This window comes from Geotrypetes seraphini, chromosome 1 (genome assembly GCF_902459505.1).
Source record: "Geotrypetes seraphini chromosome 1, aGeoSer1.1, whole genome shotgun sequence".
Taxonomy (NCBI): Eukaryota; Metazoa; Chordata; class Amphibia; order Gymnophiona; family Dermophiidae; genus Geotrypetes; species Geotrypetes seraphini.
This window is the reverse complement of record NC_047084.1, coordinates 125,954,153-125,975,069: the sequence shown is the minus strand read 5'-3', so window position 1 is coordinate 125,975,069 and position 20,917 is coordinate 125,954,153. Positions and strand designations below refer to the sequence as shown.

At 41.2% G+C, this 20,917-nt stretch overlaps 1 protein-coding gene across 2 annotated transcripts in view; it reads left to right on the top strand.

The window, feature by feature from the left end:
• SEC24D (SEC24 homolog D, COPII coat complex component) overlaps positions 1–20,917 on the top strand; it is a 255,374-nt gene that overhangs the window by 99,270 nt on the left and 135,187 nt on the right. For both annotated transcript variants that reach the window (XM_033938041.1, XM_033938046.1), the window contains exons 8-9: positions 1,318–1,445; positions 15,996–16,134. In XM_033938041.1, coding sequence (XP_033793932.1) covers positions 1,318–1,445; positions 15,996–16,134 — 267 coding nt within the window. The remainder of the gene's footprint in view (positions 1–1,317; positions 1,446–15,995; positions 16,135–20,917) is intronic.

Sequence of the window (20,917 nt, the reverse complement as noted above, 5' to 3'; positions counted from 1 at the left end):
CCTATCCACATGTCATCAATCATTCTTCACCTTTCCCTCAGTCAAAGGCTGCACTCAGAAAAGATTCATTAACAGACTCCCATCATACCAAGCCACTTCCAGAGACCCAGAATTGAACCAACTGGTCAACGTATCAGCCTCTTACAAGCACTTTAGAAAGCTCCTAAACACCCACTTCTTTTCTAAATTCAGCAGTCCTTCCTAAGACACCTCGGACTTGATTGACACTGATCAGTTTTACCTCTTGGTAAATTTCTGTTGCCAACCGCTCATGCCAAGCTATGAGGTAACACTGACATTGGCCAGTTTCTACTTCCTTGTAAACTCCATTGTTAACTGCTTTGCCAAGTTATGTTGTAGCTCACTGACTTTTGTCAGTCATCTCTTTTGTAAACCGCATAGAACCAAAAGGCTTTTGTGTTACATAAATAAAAATTTGTTATGTTATATAATGCCTGAATCAATGAAGAGATAAGTTAATTTAATTATGTATTTTTAATGGGTATAACTAACTGGCAGACTGAATGGACCGTTCAGGTCTTTATCTGCCATCATTCTGTTACTATGAAGCTGGCACGGTAGTGTGCCTATCCATGGTGGTTGCTACAAGGTTGATTTGTGGTGTTAGAAAGTTTGAACACATATCACCTTGGTTGAGGAAACTCCATTGGTTACCTGTACGCTTACGTATTATTTTCAAGACATTAGTAATGGTCTTTAAAGTCATTTACCATGGGATTCCTTGGTATTTATCCCAAACCATGGCAATCTATCACCCGCTTAGAACTCTGAAGGTGCGATACGATTATCGTTGATGGACTTCTCAAAAGTGCATTATGAAAATACAAGAGCCTCTGCTCTCTCCATCATAGGAGTAACTCTGTGGAACAAATTAACTGGACCGCAAAGAGCTCTGTCTGATATTTTGAAGTTTAAGAAAATGCTCAAGACCACACTCTTTACAGAAGCTTTCCAATGATTGATGTTTCTGACCAGTTTTGGTTTTTGGACTTATTATGAAGAATTGTGAACCAGCTGTTTACATTGATTGATTTGTAATCTTTGATGTTTGTACAAGTCGAATCTGTCCTATTTTATGTATGTTACTTTTCAGTGACTATTATGAGGGAGCTATAGCATTATAAATTTCAGCATAGAATTATTAGGCAAGGTATATATTATTTATCGTTCATTTCAGTTTATTGAAGCAGTGTTCATATGAATAAAGATTTTTTTTTTCTTTTTAGAGTAGTGTCATGTCGATTGCCCAAAGTCTTTGTAAAGGATAATTAGAATTAAATCTTGTGAATTTTTTAGGCAATGCAAGCCCTCGTTATATCCGTTGTACAACCTACTGCTTTCCAAGCTCAGCTGACATGGCGAAGGAAGCCCAAATCCCGCTGGCAGCCATCATCAAGCCCTTTGCAGTCATTCCATCTAACGAGGTAAGAGAATGAACAGTCAGACAAATGCAAAAGGTTCCTTAAAGATTTAGGGGGGTCTTTTACTAAGGCGCGCTAGCACGCCTTAGTAGAAGACCCCCACAGTCTGCAATTTCACTAACTGGAGACTCACTTTCAGTATGCTATATAAATAGGATACCTCAATTTGTATTCAGGTATATTAAGAATATGTAATAAACAGTTCTCCTGTTGTCCTAAGTAGGATAATTGACATTGGATGTTTTTCTGTTAAGAAAATGAACCCTAAGGCTATTTACACCTGCATTGTGAGGTCATACAGCTATATGGTTATAGAAACAGAAACATGACAGCAGATAAAGGCCAAATGGCCCATCCAGTCTGCCCATCCACAGCATCCACCCTTCAATCTTCAGGCTTCATGCTTGATTTTAAAACCAGGATACAAATTACTAATAACAGATCTGAAAGTTGATTTGTTTTGTTGTATCAATACTCTGATCTTGCTGGATCAAAGTTGATGATGTCACTTCCTCTGCAAAAATGAACTTGTAATCATAGCAAACTTCCCATCCAATACTCAGCAGAGGTCTTACTTTGCCTGCCATTACTGTCTGGATGGATATTGAGAAAATAGTCCTAGCTGCAAAGATAATCCATTAATTTTCCTTTCTCATCTTCTTAAAAAAATATTTGGTAAATATTACATGGTTTCCAGTTTAGAAAGACTGTTCTTCAAGATTTGAATGTTTGCTCTTTGCAGAGACTTTGTTTATTGTAATTTTTAAGAATAGATTTATTGCGCAGCACAGTTCAGTTTTAGTTTTCCTCTGCTTTAGCAACAGATGGGAGAAATAAACCAAAGTCCTAGAGTTTCTATTAGAGTGGAGTGCTGCTCTCTGGTAGTTTCTTCTCTAGATGTCTGAGTTTCATTGAAATGTGTTAATTTATTTTCCAGCGTAGGGGGGCTCTGATGTATGCCTGAGACAGAAACTTTAATAATACAGTACCAATAATTAGATACAAAGGCAATTCACTAACCTTACTTTCTGTGTCCGATCCATGTCCAATTGCATGCAGGTTGACGAATTCACAAAAGGCCTGCATGCAAATTGAGGCGATCATTGGCACGCCCCCCACCGACTGCACGGATGCGCAGACCGTCTTCCTTGACTGTAGATGGTTTGCGCATGTGCTGGCCCTCTATGCTCGGCAGAGCAGAAAACTTTTTTTTTGCTATTTTTTTCTTTGCAAGCCCGTGGTTTTAACCCGCTTTAAGCCCGCAGGTTAAAACCACGGACTTTGCACTGCGGGAAAGGGCAGGAGAGTTGGGGCGGCAGGAGAGATTTGGGGCGAGAGCAGGAGATGGGGCAGAGAGCAGATCGTGGCAGGCAGGAAATCGGGGCTGAGAGCAGGAGATCGGGGCAGGCAGGAGATTGGGGCTGAGAGCAGAGAAGCAGGGCAGAGAGCAGGGTGGCAGAAGGCAGAGAAGTCGGAAAGGACCTGAGCGACTGGTCCTCAGCAGTTGCTTATTTTTGGATCGGTCAGCCTAGTCGGTGTCCCTCTTTTTTTTTTTTTTTTTTTAGTGAATTGCATCCCTGCCTACTTTGCATGCCGTTTCCCCTTATTTGCATGCACGGATCTGAATCGGATCGGAGGAGAGGCTAGTGAATCGAGTCAGAAGGAAATCGGGTCGCAAAGCGGTTGCAAACCAATCGGTACACGATCAGTTTGCTTAGTGAATCTAGCCCAAAGATTTTGATGATTACATGTCAAAGGGTGAATTGATTTGTAAGTTCAGTCCAGTATGTGAATGTTGCCTCCAGTCACTATTTCTTCCTTTATTTCTATTCCTTGCATTCCTGAATTCTGCCCGTTTTGGTTTCTCTTACCTCCACTAGAATTCTCTAGTAACCTTGCAATAAAAATGCATTTTCTCACATTGAATTTGTATTTTCCTTCTTTCAGCTCTGTGGTTCTTCACAGAAGAAGCCATGTTAATCTGTAGCAGCAAAAAAAGACTAAGAAGCTAGTGTCACTAATGCACTGTTATCCATTTGTCCTTCTCCAGGCCAGCAGAGATGACTAATATAGCCAGCACAAAGAGCAAACAATGAAAAAGAAAGTGACTTTTTTGCTGGCTATTTTATTCATCTATTGCCATTGCAATTGAGGTATGAATGTACCCTTGTTTTGCTGCTTTATTTCTTCTTGTTTTTGTGTTATATGAGAACTGTTTGTGCAATGATGGTTCTCCGTCTCATTGGTCTACAATTCCATTGACCGGTGTGTTTGGGGGTACTGAGTATATTCATCACCCAATATTTGTATTTTTATGAGGATGTATTTGGTTTTTATTATCATGCTTTTTTTGCATAATATTATGATACTTGTTTTTTTGAGGCACTGTTGAGTTGAGATACAGTTTGTGAGTGCTGACTTTATTTTGATGATCACCAAGATTTATTTTTGCCTTCTAGTTTTTCCATTAATTTTTTTAAACACTTGGATTCCTCTTTGATCGCAGTGGTGGTTCAACAGCAGAAACCAAGAATCAATTAGCACTGGGGCATGCAGCCATGGTGAGCATGGACCAAATATGGAAGTGCTAGGATGTCTCTCAGTCACCATCAAAGAAAGATTGATCACTGCCATTGTGTTCCCAATTGTGACATATGGCTGTGAGACATGGACACTCATGAAAGCAGATAGAAGAAAAATTGATGCCTTGGAGCTGTGGTACTGGAGAAGACTTCTAAAAATCTCATGGACAGCTGGGATCACCAACAGAGATGTTCTTGATCATATAAACCCAGAGTTGTCCCTGGTAGGCAAGATTACCAGACAGAAACTGCCTTATTTTGGACATGTGATGAGGGCTAATTCACTAGAAAAGAAATGGTCAATGGAAGCGGGGGAGACCAAAGGCCTGTTGGCTGGATACCATCAAGAATGACACAGGAATGAATCAAACAATTGAAAAAAGCCATGGAAAACAGGGAAACATGGTGAGGACTGGCCTACAGAGTATCCAAGAGTCAGACATGACCGAATGGATAGTAGTAGTAGTATTAAATATCTCAAAAGTAATTTACATCACTTTTACATTATAATCATTTCCAATACATTTTTCCCAGCATTCTACTAACTTCTTAATGCCATCAGAAAAGAATGTTTTTAGTTGAGCCCATGAAAATATGAAAGTGTGGAAACCTTTTGAAGAACCCGTACCTTAAGAAGGATATGGCGTTACTCGAGAGGGTTCAGAGGAGAGTGACAAGTCTGATAAAAGGGATGGAAAACCTTTCATATGCTGAGAGATTGGAGAAACTGGGTCTCTTTTCCCTGGAGAAGAAGAAACTTAGAGGGGATATGATAGAGACATACAAGATCATGAAGGGATAGAGAAAGTAGAGAGGGACAGATTCTTCAAACTTTCAAAAAATAAAAGAACAAGAGGGCATTCAGAAAAGTTGTAAGGGGACAGATTCAAAACGAATGCTAGGAAGTTCTTCTTTACCCAACGTGTGGTGGACACCTGGAATGTGCTTCCAGAGGACGTAATAGGACAAAGTATGGTACTGGGGTTCAAGAAAGGATTGGACAATTTCCTGCTGGAAAAGGGGATAGAGGGGTATAAATAGAGGATTACTGCACAGGTCCTGGACCTGTTGGGCCGCCGCGTGAGCAGACTGCTGGGCACGATGGACCTCAGGACTGACCCAGCGGAGGCATTACTTATGTTCTTATGTTCTTAAACCTCATATCTTTCAATTATATAAACGTCTCCTATCCCTCCTGTCCTGTGGAGTATACATATATTCATATTCTCATACATCTTTTAGCGCAAACCCCTAACATTATCATTGCGTTCCTCTGGATCACTTCAAATCTTCTCATATCCTTAGTCAGATACGGCCTTCAAAACAGTACTCCAAGTGGGGCATCAAAACTTCCTGTCTTCTGCTACTTACTTCTCTCTCTATACAAGGGGTGCCCACGCTTTTTGGGCTTGCGAGCTACTTTTCAAATGACCAAGTCAAAATGATCTACCAACGATAAAAATACGCTAGCCGGTTTAGCGCGCGTTAAGTGCTAAGGCGCCCATTATATTCTATGGACGCGTTAGCATTTAGAGTGTGCTAAAACAGCTAGTGCGCCTTAGTAAAAGACCCCCCTATATTTATATATATATATATATACCAAGTGCACCTCATTCCATTCCCCCAACCAACATCTCTCTCTCTCCTCCACCCCTATTGGCAACATGTCTCCCTCCTCTGTTCTGATCTTGCATCTCTCTGTTCTTCCTCAGGGTCTCTCCCCCTCTGTCTCTTCTGTCTGCACCTGCCATAGTCCAACATCTGCCCCCCTCTCTTCTGCCTCCTCTTTGTTTAAGGTTTCTCCCTCTCTCTGTCTTCCTTCTGCTAACATTTTGAGTCCTCCTACCTTTGGTCCAGGTCCTTGTCTCTCTCACTCTCTTTATCTTCCCCCTCCCCAGGGCCTGGCATCTCTCTCTCCTTGGTTCAGAGTGTTTCCCCTCTCTAACCCCTCTAGTAGTCCAGGATCTGCCTTATCTGCCTTGTCTTCCCCCTCCCTTTTGGTTCAAGGCTGCTTTCCCACCCTCCTAAAGGTCCTTGTGTCTCTTCCCCCTCCCAATCCAGCGTCTCTAAGGCAATTCCCCCTCCCACCGGGGTCCTTGCGACAGGCACAATTTTGCCCTGACTTGCAGAGCCTTACCTCTGCTGCTTCCCTGCACACAGTGACTGTCAGGTCAGTTCTCACCTCCATTCTTCCCTCTGAGCCTACCATAGTTGAAAGTTAATTACGTCAGCCTTCAGAGCGAACGTAGCAGGCTGCCATCAGCTTCTGTAGCACGTTCCTTCTGCCGCAGTCCCGTACCTCCTCTGACATCGGGGGCAGGACCGCGACAAAGAGAACGTCCTACAGAGGCTGACGACAGCCTGCTATGTTCGTTCTGCAGGCTGTCGTAATTACAGTATTTTAAAGGTGAGAAAGTGACTGGGGGAATGCTAGGGAGAACACTGGCTCTGTGATCTAGCAGCGTTGCCTTTGCGATCGACCAGTAGATCGCGATCGACGTTTTGGACAACCCTGCTCTATACAATCTAACATCCTTTTCCCTACAGCTGCCGCCTTATCACACTGTTTCATCGTCTTCAGATCCTCAGATATTATCACCCCAAGGTCCCTTTCCCCATCCGTGCATATCAACTTCTTACCTCCTAGCACATACAGCTCCCTTGGATTTCTACTCTCCAAATGCATCACTCTCACTTTTTGCATTGAATTTTAGAACATAAGAACATAAGAATTGCCACTGCTGGGTCAGACCAATGGTCCATCGTGCCTAGCAGTCTGCTCAGACGGTGGCCCTTAGATCAAAGACTAGTGCCCTAACTGAGACTAGCCTTACCTGCTTAGAAACATAGAAAAAGCGGCAGAAAAGGGCTATAGCCCACCAAGTCTGCCCATTCCAAGTATCCCCCCCCTGGATTTACTCCCTTAAAGATCCCACTGAGTATCCCATTTATTCTTAAAATCCGTCACGCTGCTTACGTTCTGGTTCAGCAGGAATTTGTCTAACTTTGTCTTGAATCCCTGGAGGGTGTTTTCCCCTATAACAGCTTCCGGAAGAGTGTTCCAGTTTTCCACCACTCTCTGGGTGAAGAAGAACTTCCTTACGTTTATACAAAATCTATCCCCTTTTAATTTTAGAGAGTGTCCTCTCGTTCTCTCTACCTTGGAGAGGGTGAACAACCTGTTTTTATCTACTAAGTCTATTCCCTTCATTATCTTGAATGTTTCAATCATGTCCCCACTCAGTCTCCTCTTTTCAATAATAATAACTTTATTCTTCTATACCGCCATAGTCAGATGACTTCTAGGCAGTTCACTTCGAAGAGGGCTGGACAATCAGCGAATTACAGAATACAAGAGAGCCCTCACTTCTCTCCACTACATAGAAAGTTTAACCAACAATGCAACTGGGAGCCAAATTTTTGTAAACTGTGCATAAACCTACTTAGAGGGATTTCAAGGTAGAAGAGGCCCAGTTTCTCTAATCTCTCACTGTATGGCAACTCTTCCAGCCCATTAACCATTTTAGTCGCTTTTCTCTGGACCCTTTCGAGTAGTACTGTGTCCTTCTTCATGGACGCAATATTCCAGGTGAGGGCGTACCATGGCCCACTACAGCGGCATGATAACATTCTCCGAACTGTTCATGATCCTCTTCTTAATCATTCCTAGCATTCAGTTCGCTCTTTTGGCCACCGTCGCGCATTGTGCGGACAGCTACATTGACTTGTCAACCAGTACTCCCAAGTCTCTTTCCTTGTGGGTCTCTTCAAGTACTGCACCGGACATCCTGTATTCGTGTATAAGATTTTTGTTACCAACAAGCATCACCTTACACTTAGCCACGTTAAATCTCATTTGACATGTCGCAGCCTATTTCTGCTGCAGGTCTTTGTAATCCTCCTGCGTCTTCACTACTCTGAATAACTTCATATCGCCTGCAATTTAATCACCTCACTCGTCGTACCAATTTCCAGGTCGTTTATAAATATGTTGAAGAGCATAGGTCCAAGCACCGAACCCTGCGGCACTCCACTTGTAACACTTTTCCAGTCCGAGCATTGTCCTTTTACCCCCAATTTCTGTTTCCTATCCACCAGCCAGTTTTTAATCCACGCGAGTATTTCACCCTCGATTCCATAGCTCGTAATTTTACGAAGTACAGTAGTTGTTCATGCAGAACCTTGTTGAACGCCTTCTGAAAATCCAGATATACAATGTCGACCTGGTCACCCTTGTCTATTTATTTGTTTACTCCCTCGAAGAAGTGCAGCAAGTTTGTTAAGCAAGATCTTCCTTTGCTGAAGTCGTGCTGGCTGGTACTCATCAGATTGTGTCTGTCAAGGTGATCAATGATGCGGTGCTTTATCAGCGCCTCTACTGGGTCAAACCAGTGGTCCATCAGTAACCTGTTCTCACAGGAGCCAATCCAGGTCCCAAGTACCTGGCCAAAACCCAAGGAGTAGCAACATTCCATGCTACTGATCCAGGGCAAGCAGTGGTTTCCCCCATGTCTTTCTCAATAACAGGCTATGGACTTTTCCTCCAGGAAATTGTCCAAACCCTTCTTAAAACCAGCTAAGCTATCTGCTCTTACTGCAGCCTCTGGCAATGAGTTCAAGAGCTTAACTATTCTCTGAGTGAAAAAAAATTTCCTCCTTGTGGTTTTTGAAAATATTTCCCTGTAACTTCATCAAGTTTCCCCTAGTCTTTGTAAGTTTTGAAGGAGTGAAAAATCGATCCACTTGTACCTGTTCTACTCCACTCAGGATTTTGTAGACTTCAATCATATCTTCTTTCAGCCGTCTTTTTTCCAAGCTGAAGAGCCCTAAACTTTTTAGTCTTTCCTCGTAATCATTTCATAAGGCATATGGGCACAGACTTAAAGGTTTCAATCTGTATATTATAGAGGAAAGGCGGGAGAGGGGAGATATAATAGAGACTTTTTTTTTAATCTTTATTCATTTTATTTTCAACATCAAGTGTACAAAAATTTCAACAATAAGATATCACATCACTTGAATATTTCAATAATTATTAAAATGAGCTTTATCCCCCACCCACCTATTTCATCTTATATCCCAAATATTAAAATATACAATAATAATATCTAATTTTTTAATATTAAAGTATCCTAACCCACCCTCCCCCCCTTTCTTCCATTAATATCCCATAAGGAAAAGAAACAAGTAATCATTAATCATTATAATAACTTATTAATGGCCCCCACATATCCTTAAACTTATTAAAATAACCATTTTGTACTGCAAGCAATCTTTCCATTTTATATAAATGGCATACTGAATTCCACCAGAAACTATAATTTAATCTAGAACAATTCTTCCAATTATATGCTATCTGTTGGATAGCCACTCCCGTAAGGATCATCAAATGCTTATTTATTAGCAGCAGAAATTTGACACTTAGCCCTCGTACTCATTCCAAATAAAACCATATCATAAGATAGTGTCACATGATTTTCCATCATAAGATTAACTTGGTCCCAAATTGAATACCAAAAGGCCTTAATGAATGGACAATGAAATAATAGATGATCTAAAGTTCCAACTTCAATATGACAATGCCAACATCTATTAGACTTAGAGCAATCCAATTTTTATAAACGAACAAGGGTCCAGAATGCTCTATGCAACAGGAAAAATCATGTTTGCCTCATAGATGCAGACGCTGTACATTTCATTCTCCAAGACCAAATACGTGGCCATTGAGACGCATTAATCTGATGCTTAATCTCAATGCTCCAAATATCCCTAAGTCCATTTTGGGGTTTTTTATTCATATAATTAGATAATACTTTATACCACTGTGCGGCCTGGTGTCCCAGAAAGTCTGTCTGAAAACTTAGGAATTCTAAACTAAATTGATTATTTAGAGATTTCCATTCAGGGAACCCTGCCTGAATATCCTGCTTCAATTGCAACCATTTATAACTTTGTTTTTTATCAAGACCATATTTATGTTGCAATTGTGAAAAATCAAGCAACTTACCATTAGAAATAACATCATTTAAGGAACGTATATCTGCTTTAATCCAATCTTTCCAGACAATCTTAAAACCGCCTATTTGAATCTTGGAGTTTACCCATATAGTTTGATGTGTAGATTTTCCAATAGGAACAGGAGTAAATTTATCAACAAATCTTATAGTTTTCCAAGTGTCCATTAATATTCTATTATCTTTACGTATTCTAGGTATTTTGATACTAAGAAGAAGACCAAGCCTAAGTGGAAACATGAGCGATCTTTCAATCCATAACCAGTCCGGAAGCTCTGGGAGGACCCAATACATACCTTGGCGCATAATATAGGATTGGTGATACCTATATAAGTTGGGGAAATTTACCCCACCCTCCTTAATTGGCTTTTGTAAAGACACTAGAGCAATTCTTGCAATTTTACCCAGCCAAATAAATTTGACCAGAATACTATTTAATTTTTTATAAAAAGACCCCTGAAAAAACACTGGTATCATACCTATTTGGTAACAAACCACAAGCAAAATCATCATTTTAATAGTTTGAACTCTTCCCCACCAAGATAAATGCAAAGGATTCCATTGCTCACATAACTCTGTAATAAAAACTTTTCATTTACTTTCACTGTCTTTTCAATTGTATTTTTAACCAAATACCTAAATATTTTATTCCATCCTCCTTCCAAATAAAAGGGAAAGAATCAAATAATCCCTTTGTACAATGTACATTCAAAGGAAGAACTTCTGATTTAGTCCAATTTATTTTATATCCTGAGAATTTCCCAAATGTATCAATCACTTCAAGTAAACATGGAATGGTTGTTTCTGGATTTCTCAAATGAAGCAATATATCATCTGCATATGCAGATACCTTATATTCAACTCCAGAACATGGAATACCCTGTATGTCCTTCACTTGTTGAATAGCTAATAACAAGGGTTCAAGTACTATATCAAAAAGTAAAGGAGATAAGGGACTCCACTTTGCAAATTAAAACTATCAGAAAAATTATTATTTATATATAGACGAGCAACAGGGGAGTTATACAATGCTTGAATCATTTGTATAAATCCAGGTCCAATACCAAACCACTTCATAGCTTGATACATGAAATTCCATTCTACACGATCAAAAGCTTTCTCAGCATCTAAGGATACAGAAAAAGCCGGGTCATCAATTTTTTTTGTTAGATATAACATATGGAATGCCAACCTAGTATTATTAGAAGAGTGTCTTTGAGCAACAAAACCTGTTTGATGCATTCCAACTATATGAGGAAGAGCTTTAGCTAAACGCAAGGCTAAAATTTTAGCTAACAATTTACCATCTACATTTATTAAAGAAATAGGCCTGTAATTTGAAACCAATGTAGGATCTCTATTTGGCTTCGGTAGAACGATAGTTAAAGACTCTGCCATAGTGCCTGAAATACAACCTTTACTTAGTTGAGTCTGATATAATTTTAATAAATAAGGTAAAAGGGTAATTTGAAATGATTTATAAAACTCTACTGTAAATCCATCCCACCTGGAGCGGTCCTGACTCTTAAGGGACTTCAATGCTGTTTGTAACTCTTTTAGTGATATAGGCTCTTCTAAACTTCTTTTTATATGATCAGGAACTTTAGGCCCTTCAATTAAATTTAAAAATTCCAATCCATCTTTTTCTTTTCCTAAATAAGACTCAGAAGAATAAAGGGTTTTATAATAATTCAGAAATTGTTTTAATATATTTCTAATCTGAGAATGAGAGTTGCCTAACTCATCCTTAATTGCACATATTTTTTCCTTTCTTTTCTTTGCCTTTAAATAATTTGCCAATAATCTTCCCACCTTATTTGAACTACCATAATACAATGCTTGCTTAGAAAAAAATATCTTTCCTTACTAATCTAGAGGAAATCTCGTTATATTTACATTTTGCTTTCAATAAATCTTGAAATGTAGATTGCTCCCATTTTCCAATCAATTTTAATTCTAATCCTTTAATTTCTTTTTCTAGAGCAACAAATTGCTTTCTTAGCTGTTTCCTATTATACACAGAGACTGAAATAATTTGCTTTAAAAGCATCCCATAAAATTCCAACAGAAATTTCCTCCGAATTATTAAGCAAAAAATATTCATCAATTTTGACCTGAAAATCTTCACAAAATTTAGAATCTGCAAGCAATGCATTATCACTTACAAAATGGGGGGGGATCACTGCTAGGGGTGAGTAACCTTGAAAGAGACCTGGGAGTGATGGGAGACACATCATTGAAGGCGTCGGCGCAGTGCGCCACAGCCTCAAGGAAGGCAAACAGAATGTTGGGCATCATTAAGAAGGGTATCACGACTAGGACGAAGGAAGTCATCCTGCCACTGTATCGTGCAATGGTGCGCCCGCACCTGGAGTACTGTGTCTAGTATTGGCGGTACTTGAGAGAGTCCAGAGAAGAGCAACTAAGCTAATAAAGGGTATGGAAGACCTCTCATATACTGACAGACTGAAGAAGCTGGGGCTTTTCTCCCTGGAAAAGCGGAGACTTAGAGGAGACATGATAGAAACCTTCAAGATTATGAAGGGCATAGAAAGAGTAGACAGGGACAGATTCTTCAAATTACGGGGAACCACAAGTACAAGGGGGCACTCAGAGAAATTGAAAGGGGAAAGGTTTAGAACTAACGCCAGGAAGTTCTTTTTCACTGAGAGGGTGGTGGATACATGGAACGCGCTACCGGAGGATGTGATAAGCAGAAGCACACTACAAGGTTTCAAACAGGGTCTGGACAGGTACCTGGAGGACAAAGGGATTGAGTGGTACAGATAGGAATAGAGGTAGGTAATAGTTAGAGGATTAGAGGCAGTTACAAAATTAGTCAAGGACACTGTTCAGGCAATTAGACCTGATGGGCCGCCGCGGGAGCGGACCGCTGGGCAGGATGGACCTCTGGTCTGCCTCAGCGGAGGCAACTTCTTATGTTCTTAAATCTCCAAACAGGTTTAGAATTATCCTGATCTACCAGGTTTAAATCTATCCACACACCTCCATGATCTGATAATATTATTGGATCTATGGAAGCTTGTGTAACTTGCTGCACCAATTGATCAGTAACAAAAACATAATCAATTCTAGAGAAAGATTTATGAACATGTGAACAAAATGAAAGAAGAATACGCCATATATCTTTTAAATTACAAGATTGTACAAAATTATCTAACCCTAGAGATTTCATAATCCTACTAGGTTTTTTATCGGATCCATAACAGCATTGAAATCCCCTGCCACCACTAAATTAGTGGTAGCCAGTGGTAAAACTAACTGTTGTAGAGATTTAAAGAATTCAATTTGATTTGAATTAGGGGCATATACATTGAACAACGCCACAGTAGTAGTAGATGACGTCATCAGGGACGCAGTAGAGGAAATTAGGCCAGTAGAAGACCCGAAGCAGCGTTTACTGTGCCTGGGACGCTGCTGCTCCTGCCGGGTTTGTCAGCCCTGTAGCAGTGGGAGGGTCAACGGGGGTTTCAGTTGTGCCGGGTAGGGTCGGCGGGGGGAGGGGGGAGGAGTTGGGTGGGGGGAGTCAGGCAGGCATCGGAAGGGGGGGGTTCAGTGGAAGGGGAATGGGAGGCAGGCAGGCTGGCATCGGAGGAGGGGTGGGGGGTTCAATGGAAGGCAGACAGGCAGGATGGCATGGGGGGGTTCCATGAAAACATGCTGCTCAGGGGGATGGGAGGCAAGAAAGCAGGCAGGCATGGGGGGGGGTCAGTGGAAGGGGAATGGGAGGCAGGCAGGCTGGCATCGGAAGGGGGGTGGGGGGTTCAATGGAAGGCAGACAGCCAGGATGGCATCGGGGGGGTTCCATGGAAATATGCTACTCAGGGGGATGGGAGGCAGGCAGGCAGACTGGCATGGGGGGGTTTCGCTGGAAGGAGGATGGGAGGCAGGCAGGCTGGCATTGGAGAGGGGGTGGGGGGTTCAATGGAAGGCAGGCACGCAGGTTGGCATTGGGGGGGGTCCATGAAAATATGCTGCTCAGGGGGATGGGAGGCAGGCAAGCTGGCATGGGGGGGTTTCAATGGAAAGGGGATGGGAGGCAACGGAGGGGGTGGGGGGCTTTCAATGGAAGGGGGATGGGAGGCAACGGAGGGGAGAGAGAGACAAATAAAAAAAATACCCAGACAGACAGACATGAAGGGTAGGGGGGCCGACAAAGAAGAGGACTCGAGCCGCAAGGAAGAAGCTGGGCCTACCTGCCTGTGGGGAACGCTATAAGGGAAGGGGGGGCCATGGAGCAGGCTAGACCACGGGAAGGGAAGGGAAGGGAGAGGAGCTGAATGGAGCAGCCAGATCACAGCAGGCCACAACGCGGGGGAGGGGCCGAACGGAGCAGGCCAGATCACGGTAAGAGAAGGGAAGGGGTGGGGGAAATGCTGCAACTGCTGCACAGGGACCTGGAGGGGAAGCCAAATACCGCTGCTGCTGCTGCACAGGGAAGTCGGGGGGGGGGGGGAATGAAGGGAAATGCTGTTGCTGTTGCTGCTCCACAGGGAAGTGGGATGGAAATGCTGCTGCACAGGGAAATGGAGGCAAAGAATGACTGACAGACTGCAGGAGGGAGGGAGACAGACAGAAAGGAAGAAAGACACAGGGGCAGGGAGAGGGACAGAAAGACAGACAGAAAAGGGGAGCCAAGGAGAGAGAGAGAGAGAGACAGCGGGAGAGAGAGAGAGAGACAGAAAAAAAGACAGACAGACATATATTCTAGCACCCGTTAATGTAACGGGCTTAAAGACTAGTATTTAATAATATCCACTCCAAAAGCCAATCCTTCAATAAGATAATCCTTCAATTATAATACCCCTTACTTCTGTATTTCCCCCCCCCCTTTAAATGCATTATACAAGAAATCCCAGAATTATATATTAAAAACTGTATTTCCACCTCCAAGACCATTGTCCCCAATCAAAATTATAATAACATGTAAATATCCCTTCACTTTAGATAATATTTAAGATAATATATATAATTCATATATATAATATCCTTGGTTCATCCAAAACCTATAAATTGAACTATATCTGCATTTGAGATAACTTATCAAACATATGATGTCACAAAAATATCAGTTCCAGTGAACTTCTTCCAAATGCAGCACTCCAACCCATTCCATTATTTATCTCTCTATCCAGATGTTTACATATCATAACTCTGTAGAATCTTCAGTCGACTTTCCATATTCCAAACCTCCTGCAATAGACTTATATGTCATTGTTTTATTTCTTTTGACCAAAATCAATTTGCTGAGTTATAAGATCACACATCAGGAGAACCATATGACATATATCAAAAAGCAGGCCATATCTTACAGACTCTGCTTTTGATTTCAAGTTAACATACCATACTGTCTTATAGCTCCCCTCATTACAGAAAAATTCCATCACATGATCTTATCCTTCCATCCGTGCATTAATCCGTTCTAGCGACTGTACACTGTGAATCCTGCATAAAACATATGTAATTGCTCTTTGTTTGTAGATTAGGCTCCATTTGTAATCTTCTTTACTACTCAGAGCAATCATCCTCCGAATTCTTCTCTTCGCATTTCTTGCTTCTCAAAGGAAATGCCTCCGACACACTGAAAGGAAGCTTTGGAATGAGAGGGCATAGGATGAAGTTAAGAGGTTATAGACTCAGGAGTAATACTTTTTTACAGAAAGGGTGGTAGATGCGTGGAACAGTCTCCTGAAAGAGGTGTTGGAGACAAAGACTGTGTCTGAATTCAAGAAAGCATGGGATAGTCACGTGGGATTTCTTAGAGAGCGGAAGAGATAATGGTTACAGCAGATGGGCAGACTGGATGGTCCATTTGGCCTTTATCTTGCATCAAGTTTCTATGGTTCTATATTGCATTCTGAAGGTGTTGTATGTACTGCAGCTTTTTACTGTACAACTTACACTAATATGTAGTAATGACATTATATTTTAACTAGACACCACTTCATGTTGTAAGTCACGGTGAGGTTGGACCCATCAGATGCAACAGGTGCAAGGCCTACATGTGTCCTTTCATGCAGTTCATTGATGGGGGAAGAAGATATCAGTGTGGATTTTGCAGCTGTGTTAACGATGGTGAGTGTTGATGCTTTGTCTAAGTCTGAATAGCAAATGGAGTCCAGAAAAATAATTACTATAACTCATGCCCTCTACTAGGTTCATCCCCAATCTATCTGTCGCACCATTTTGAATTTCCAGGCACTACTTGCTCACGTAATGCATATCTGTTTGCTTTTCCATCCTTGAAGGGCTGTATCTACAAGAGATTCCTTGATAGATCATTATCATTCCAAGCAGGCAAATGGAATAAATGTCTAACCACCTTCATTTCAAATGCATCCTCCTACCAAACCTTCAGGAAATCAATTAAAACCTATCTCTTTGATAAATTTCTCTGACTCCTTTCCTGCCTTGTTGTATCTTTGAAATGCTTCCGGATAAATCTTGACCACTCTTGGCATGCTAATGTAATTTGAAAGTCTTTTTCTGTAATATCACTGTCTGTATACAGTCTCTTCCTCTGTAAACCGCTCTGAACTGTTTGTGGTATTGCAGTATACAAAAATAAAGTTATTATTATTTATTACTACACAAATACACAAACTTAAAGGCTCAGAACAGGTGGTGAATATGGTGGTCCAAGATCAATTTATTTTGGTGTTGAAACTGTATGATATATGAATACTGTACATCTGGTCAAAGTGGAAGAAATTTATTTTATTTTGGAATACTTGTTCTACACCACGCACATAGTGCCAGAAGGTGGTTTATAACATAAAATATAATATATGTAAAGCAGGAAAGGAAGTTGTATCAATGATAGTTAAGATTAGTGAGAAAAAAAGGAAAATGGGGAAGAAAGGGAAAGGGCATGGTGGGATATTGGGGCAGCAAAGTACAGGTTCAATGGAGAAATCAACCAAACAATTAAACTGGAATTCATTGCCAGAGAATGTAGTGAAATCAGTTAGCTTAGCAGGGTTTAAAAAAGGTTTGGATAATTTACTAAAAGAGAAGTCCATATGCCATTTTTGAGATGGACTTGGGGAAATCCACTGCTTATTCCTAGGATAAGCAACATAAAATCTGTTTTACTACTTTGGATCTAGCTAGGTACTTGGGACCTGGGTTGGCCACAGTTAGAAGCAGGATATAGGACTGGATGGACCTTTGGTCTGACCCAGATGGCAATTCTTATGTTTTAACAAAAGATAATTTTTAGATATTTGAGCTCATGGTTCAAATCTATAAGCCGTCAGGAGGACTATTCCAAAGATTTTCACTCCTTCCATACACTGGATGTTGGATGCTTGCCTGCTCTCTAACAAGCAGCTTCCTCTCTTGCTGCAAGCTCACTCTAAGGCCATGGTGACCTCATGAGCTGAATCCGAATCTTTGTAGCACAGATATGTGGTCCTTGGTCCAGACACGATCAGGGAAGATACTTCCTTTGGGTGATCTGTCCTTTCGGTGGGAATTTCAGATTCACACCCATTGTGAGGACTGCTTTACTACAACAGTAGACCTCTTTTTTTTAAGATAAGCTGCAACCAAGTGCCACAGCAATGAAACGGGATCCAGAATATTCTTGTATCACAGAAAAAAAAGAAGATATAAATAAATTTCTAACTTCTGTACAAGCAGAGATTACTAACCCAGATCTGGAGGACCACCAGGCCAGTCGGGTTTTCAGGATAGCCCTAATGAATACGCATGGAGCAGATTTGCATGCCTGGCATTTCCATTACATTCAAACTCCTCATTCTGACCTACAAATGCACTCACTCAGCTGCCCCTCACAATCTCTCTTTACTTATCTCCCCCTATGTCCCCCCTCCCCCACCATGAGTTTTGCTCAGCCAGTAAGTCCCTCCTGTCAGTGCCCTTCTCTTCCTCCACAAACTCCAGACTTCGTCCCTTCTACTTTGCTGTGCCATAGGCTTGGAACAAGCTGCCCGAATCCCTACGGCGTGCTCCGTCTTTGGCAGTGTTCATGGCTCAGTTAAAAGCCCACCTCTTTGAGACTGCTTTCAACTCCTAACAACTGTCATCTTGCGTTCTGCATCCTTAATCTATATGTCATGTCTGTCTGTCCAAGTTAGATTGTAAGCTCTTCAGAGCAGTGACCATATATTAAATGTCAATAGTGATAAATAGTAGTAGTAATCATCTCTGTATAATTTACATGTTTACTACTTGGAACTGACACCACTATGATTAAAGCTATTCTGGTGTTTTTCTTCATTACCACTGCATCCACTTTTCATGCACACAACCTTTTAATAGATGTAATAGAAATATCCCAGCTGACCATAAGTACTTTTCTGGTGCAGCAGTGTTATACTGCAGTATTTACAAGGTTTTCCAATGGATAAGCTGTGGCATTTTATTGTGTCTGTCTGTCTGTAATTTTGCTGCTATCAGAACTTCACAGCCAGCTATGAGATGAATAACCATTTCCAGCTCTTTCCTGCGGAATCTACATATGTCTGTTTTACCAGTTTTGTTTATATTTCAACTTGGATTGTTCCATTAGGCCTACACGCAGAGTTCACATGTTTATCCATCCATCAATAAAGGCCTGCCGATATAAAAGATACCTGGACAGAACACTTGCTTTCCAAGCAGGTCACATTATTACGCACTGGGTAACATTATTACGCACTCCTCATCCTATCTAAGTTTTTAGAAAACTGGTAAAAACAAACTTGTTCAACCGATTTGTAACCTAAGAGCTCTTCAAGCCCTATCTCTTTAGACTCTAACTGATTTTTATCCAAGAACTCTCAAGCCTTCTCAGTTCTCTGCTTACATAAGAACATAAGAATTGCCGCTGCTGGGTCAGACCAGTGGTCCATCGTGCCCAGCAGTCCGCTCACACGGCGGCCCTCTGGTCTAAGACCAGCACCCTAACTGAGACTAGTCCTACCAGCGCACGTTCTTGTTCAACATGTATTCAATGACTATTTTCGCTGATTGTTCCAGCTCTTCTTATTGTAAACCGCCTCGAACTATTATGGCTTTGGCGGTATATAAGAATAAAATTATTATTATTATCCCACAAGTCTCTGGATTCATCTGACTAAAGGTAAGAATATTATCAAGAAAGACATAACTTTTCTTTGGCACGCAACTCACTTAGCATGTAAATGCAAGAGGATGTTCACAGGGGGAGGTGCATTGAGGAGCATGGGTGTGCCCAACATTTACATGCATAATTTCATAACTACCATAGATAAAGGCACTTAGATGCTGGCTTACACTAGTATTCTATAATGGAGTCTTGGTGCCCAGGTCCCATTATTGAGTGTTGCATCTATGTGCCAGAATTGTGTTACCCAGTTACAGAAGTACTTCTAGTAATTGTTAGCTATTGAGGGCAGGGACTCCTTGTATCTAAACATTTTTCATCATTGTACTGCACTGCATACTTCTCTGGAGACAAGCAGGGGAAATGCAGCCACACTTGAAGGTGAAGCCCTCTGACTGAGCCTGAGTGTCAGTGCACTCCCCTAGGTATAGTAAGGTTTTAAAACTTACTGAGCATGTGTGGGGTACACTACCTCCGGAGGCCCTCCCCTCAGTTCGTTAGGTTTTTTTTCTGCTGCTTCTGACAAGTCGCAGCTCTCTCAGAAAAAAAAGATTCTATACTCACCTCTTTTTTCTAACCATTCGTTAAAAAAAAAAAAGAGGTAGACAAACTTTAATTTTAAAAAAGCCAATATATATTTTTAAAACAAATTACGAACACAAATGGAGAAACAGTTTATCTCGCCAACAATTCGTCCTTCAACTGATAAATACAAAGGCAGCTAGGACCACAAAATGACCTCTTTCTTCCTCAAATCTACTTCATTGACTTCCAGTTTCCCCTCAGCAGCGCTTCACACCAATATTTCGATGAAGTCGTCCAGCCTGAACATGATGCTGCTTGCTCCCTTCACAGGACGAATTAGTGAGCTTCAAGTTTTGGTAACATATTACCATTATGTTCAATTTTTTTCCAACAAAGGTACGGATGCGGACTCACCCAAAATTCCTTCTGAAGGTTGTTACCGAATTTCACTTTAACCAGACTATAACCTTTCTGTCCTTTTTTCCTCTTCCACATTCCTCCCCAGCAGAGAAATCTCTCCATACTTTGGACTGCAGACGAGTATTGCTCTTCTACCGTAAACGCACTGCAGATTTCTGACAGACAAATCAGCTTTTCATCTTCTACAATCCTTCCAACCAGGGTCAGCCAGTTGCAAAAAGAACTATATCTACATAGATCACAGTGTGTCTCTTTCTGTTATGCAAGGGTTCAGGTTACATTACATTAGTGATTTCTATTCTGCCTTTACCTTGCGGTTCAAGGCTGATTACATAAGAATTGTTATGATATTGTTAAGGTAATAAGAAGTTCTTAAGGAATAGTTTGAACAATTTCTAATTTGCTAAGAAGTAGATAGTATTGTAGGAGGAGTTTGGGGCATGTCTGGTTGTGTTATATTGGTTTTATGTATTTTTTGAAGAGTAGGGTTTTTGTTTCTTTTTTGAAGGTTTTGTAGTCTGTGGTCGAAATCAGCAGATTGGTGAGTTGTCTGTCCAGTTTCGCTGCTCTGGTGGCCAGTAGGTTGTCATACAGTTTTCTTCGTTTGACATTTTTGGTTGGCGGGTGTGTGAATATTGTGTGGGTTCTCCTGTGTCTGGTTGAGGTGGATTGAATTAGTGGATTGTTCCAGTAGGTTGGGCTGTTTCCATTTATAGCTTTAAAAAGTAGGCACTGGCTTGTATTGGGAGCCAGTGTGAGTCGTAGTATGCCTCTGTGATGTGGTCGTATTTTTTTTAATGAATAGAGATGAGTCTTAGGGCT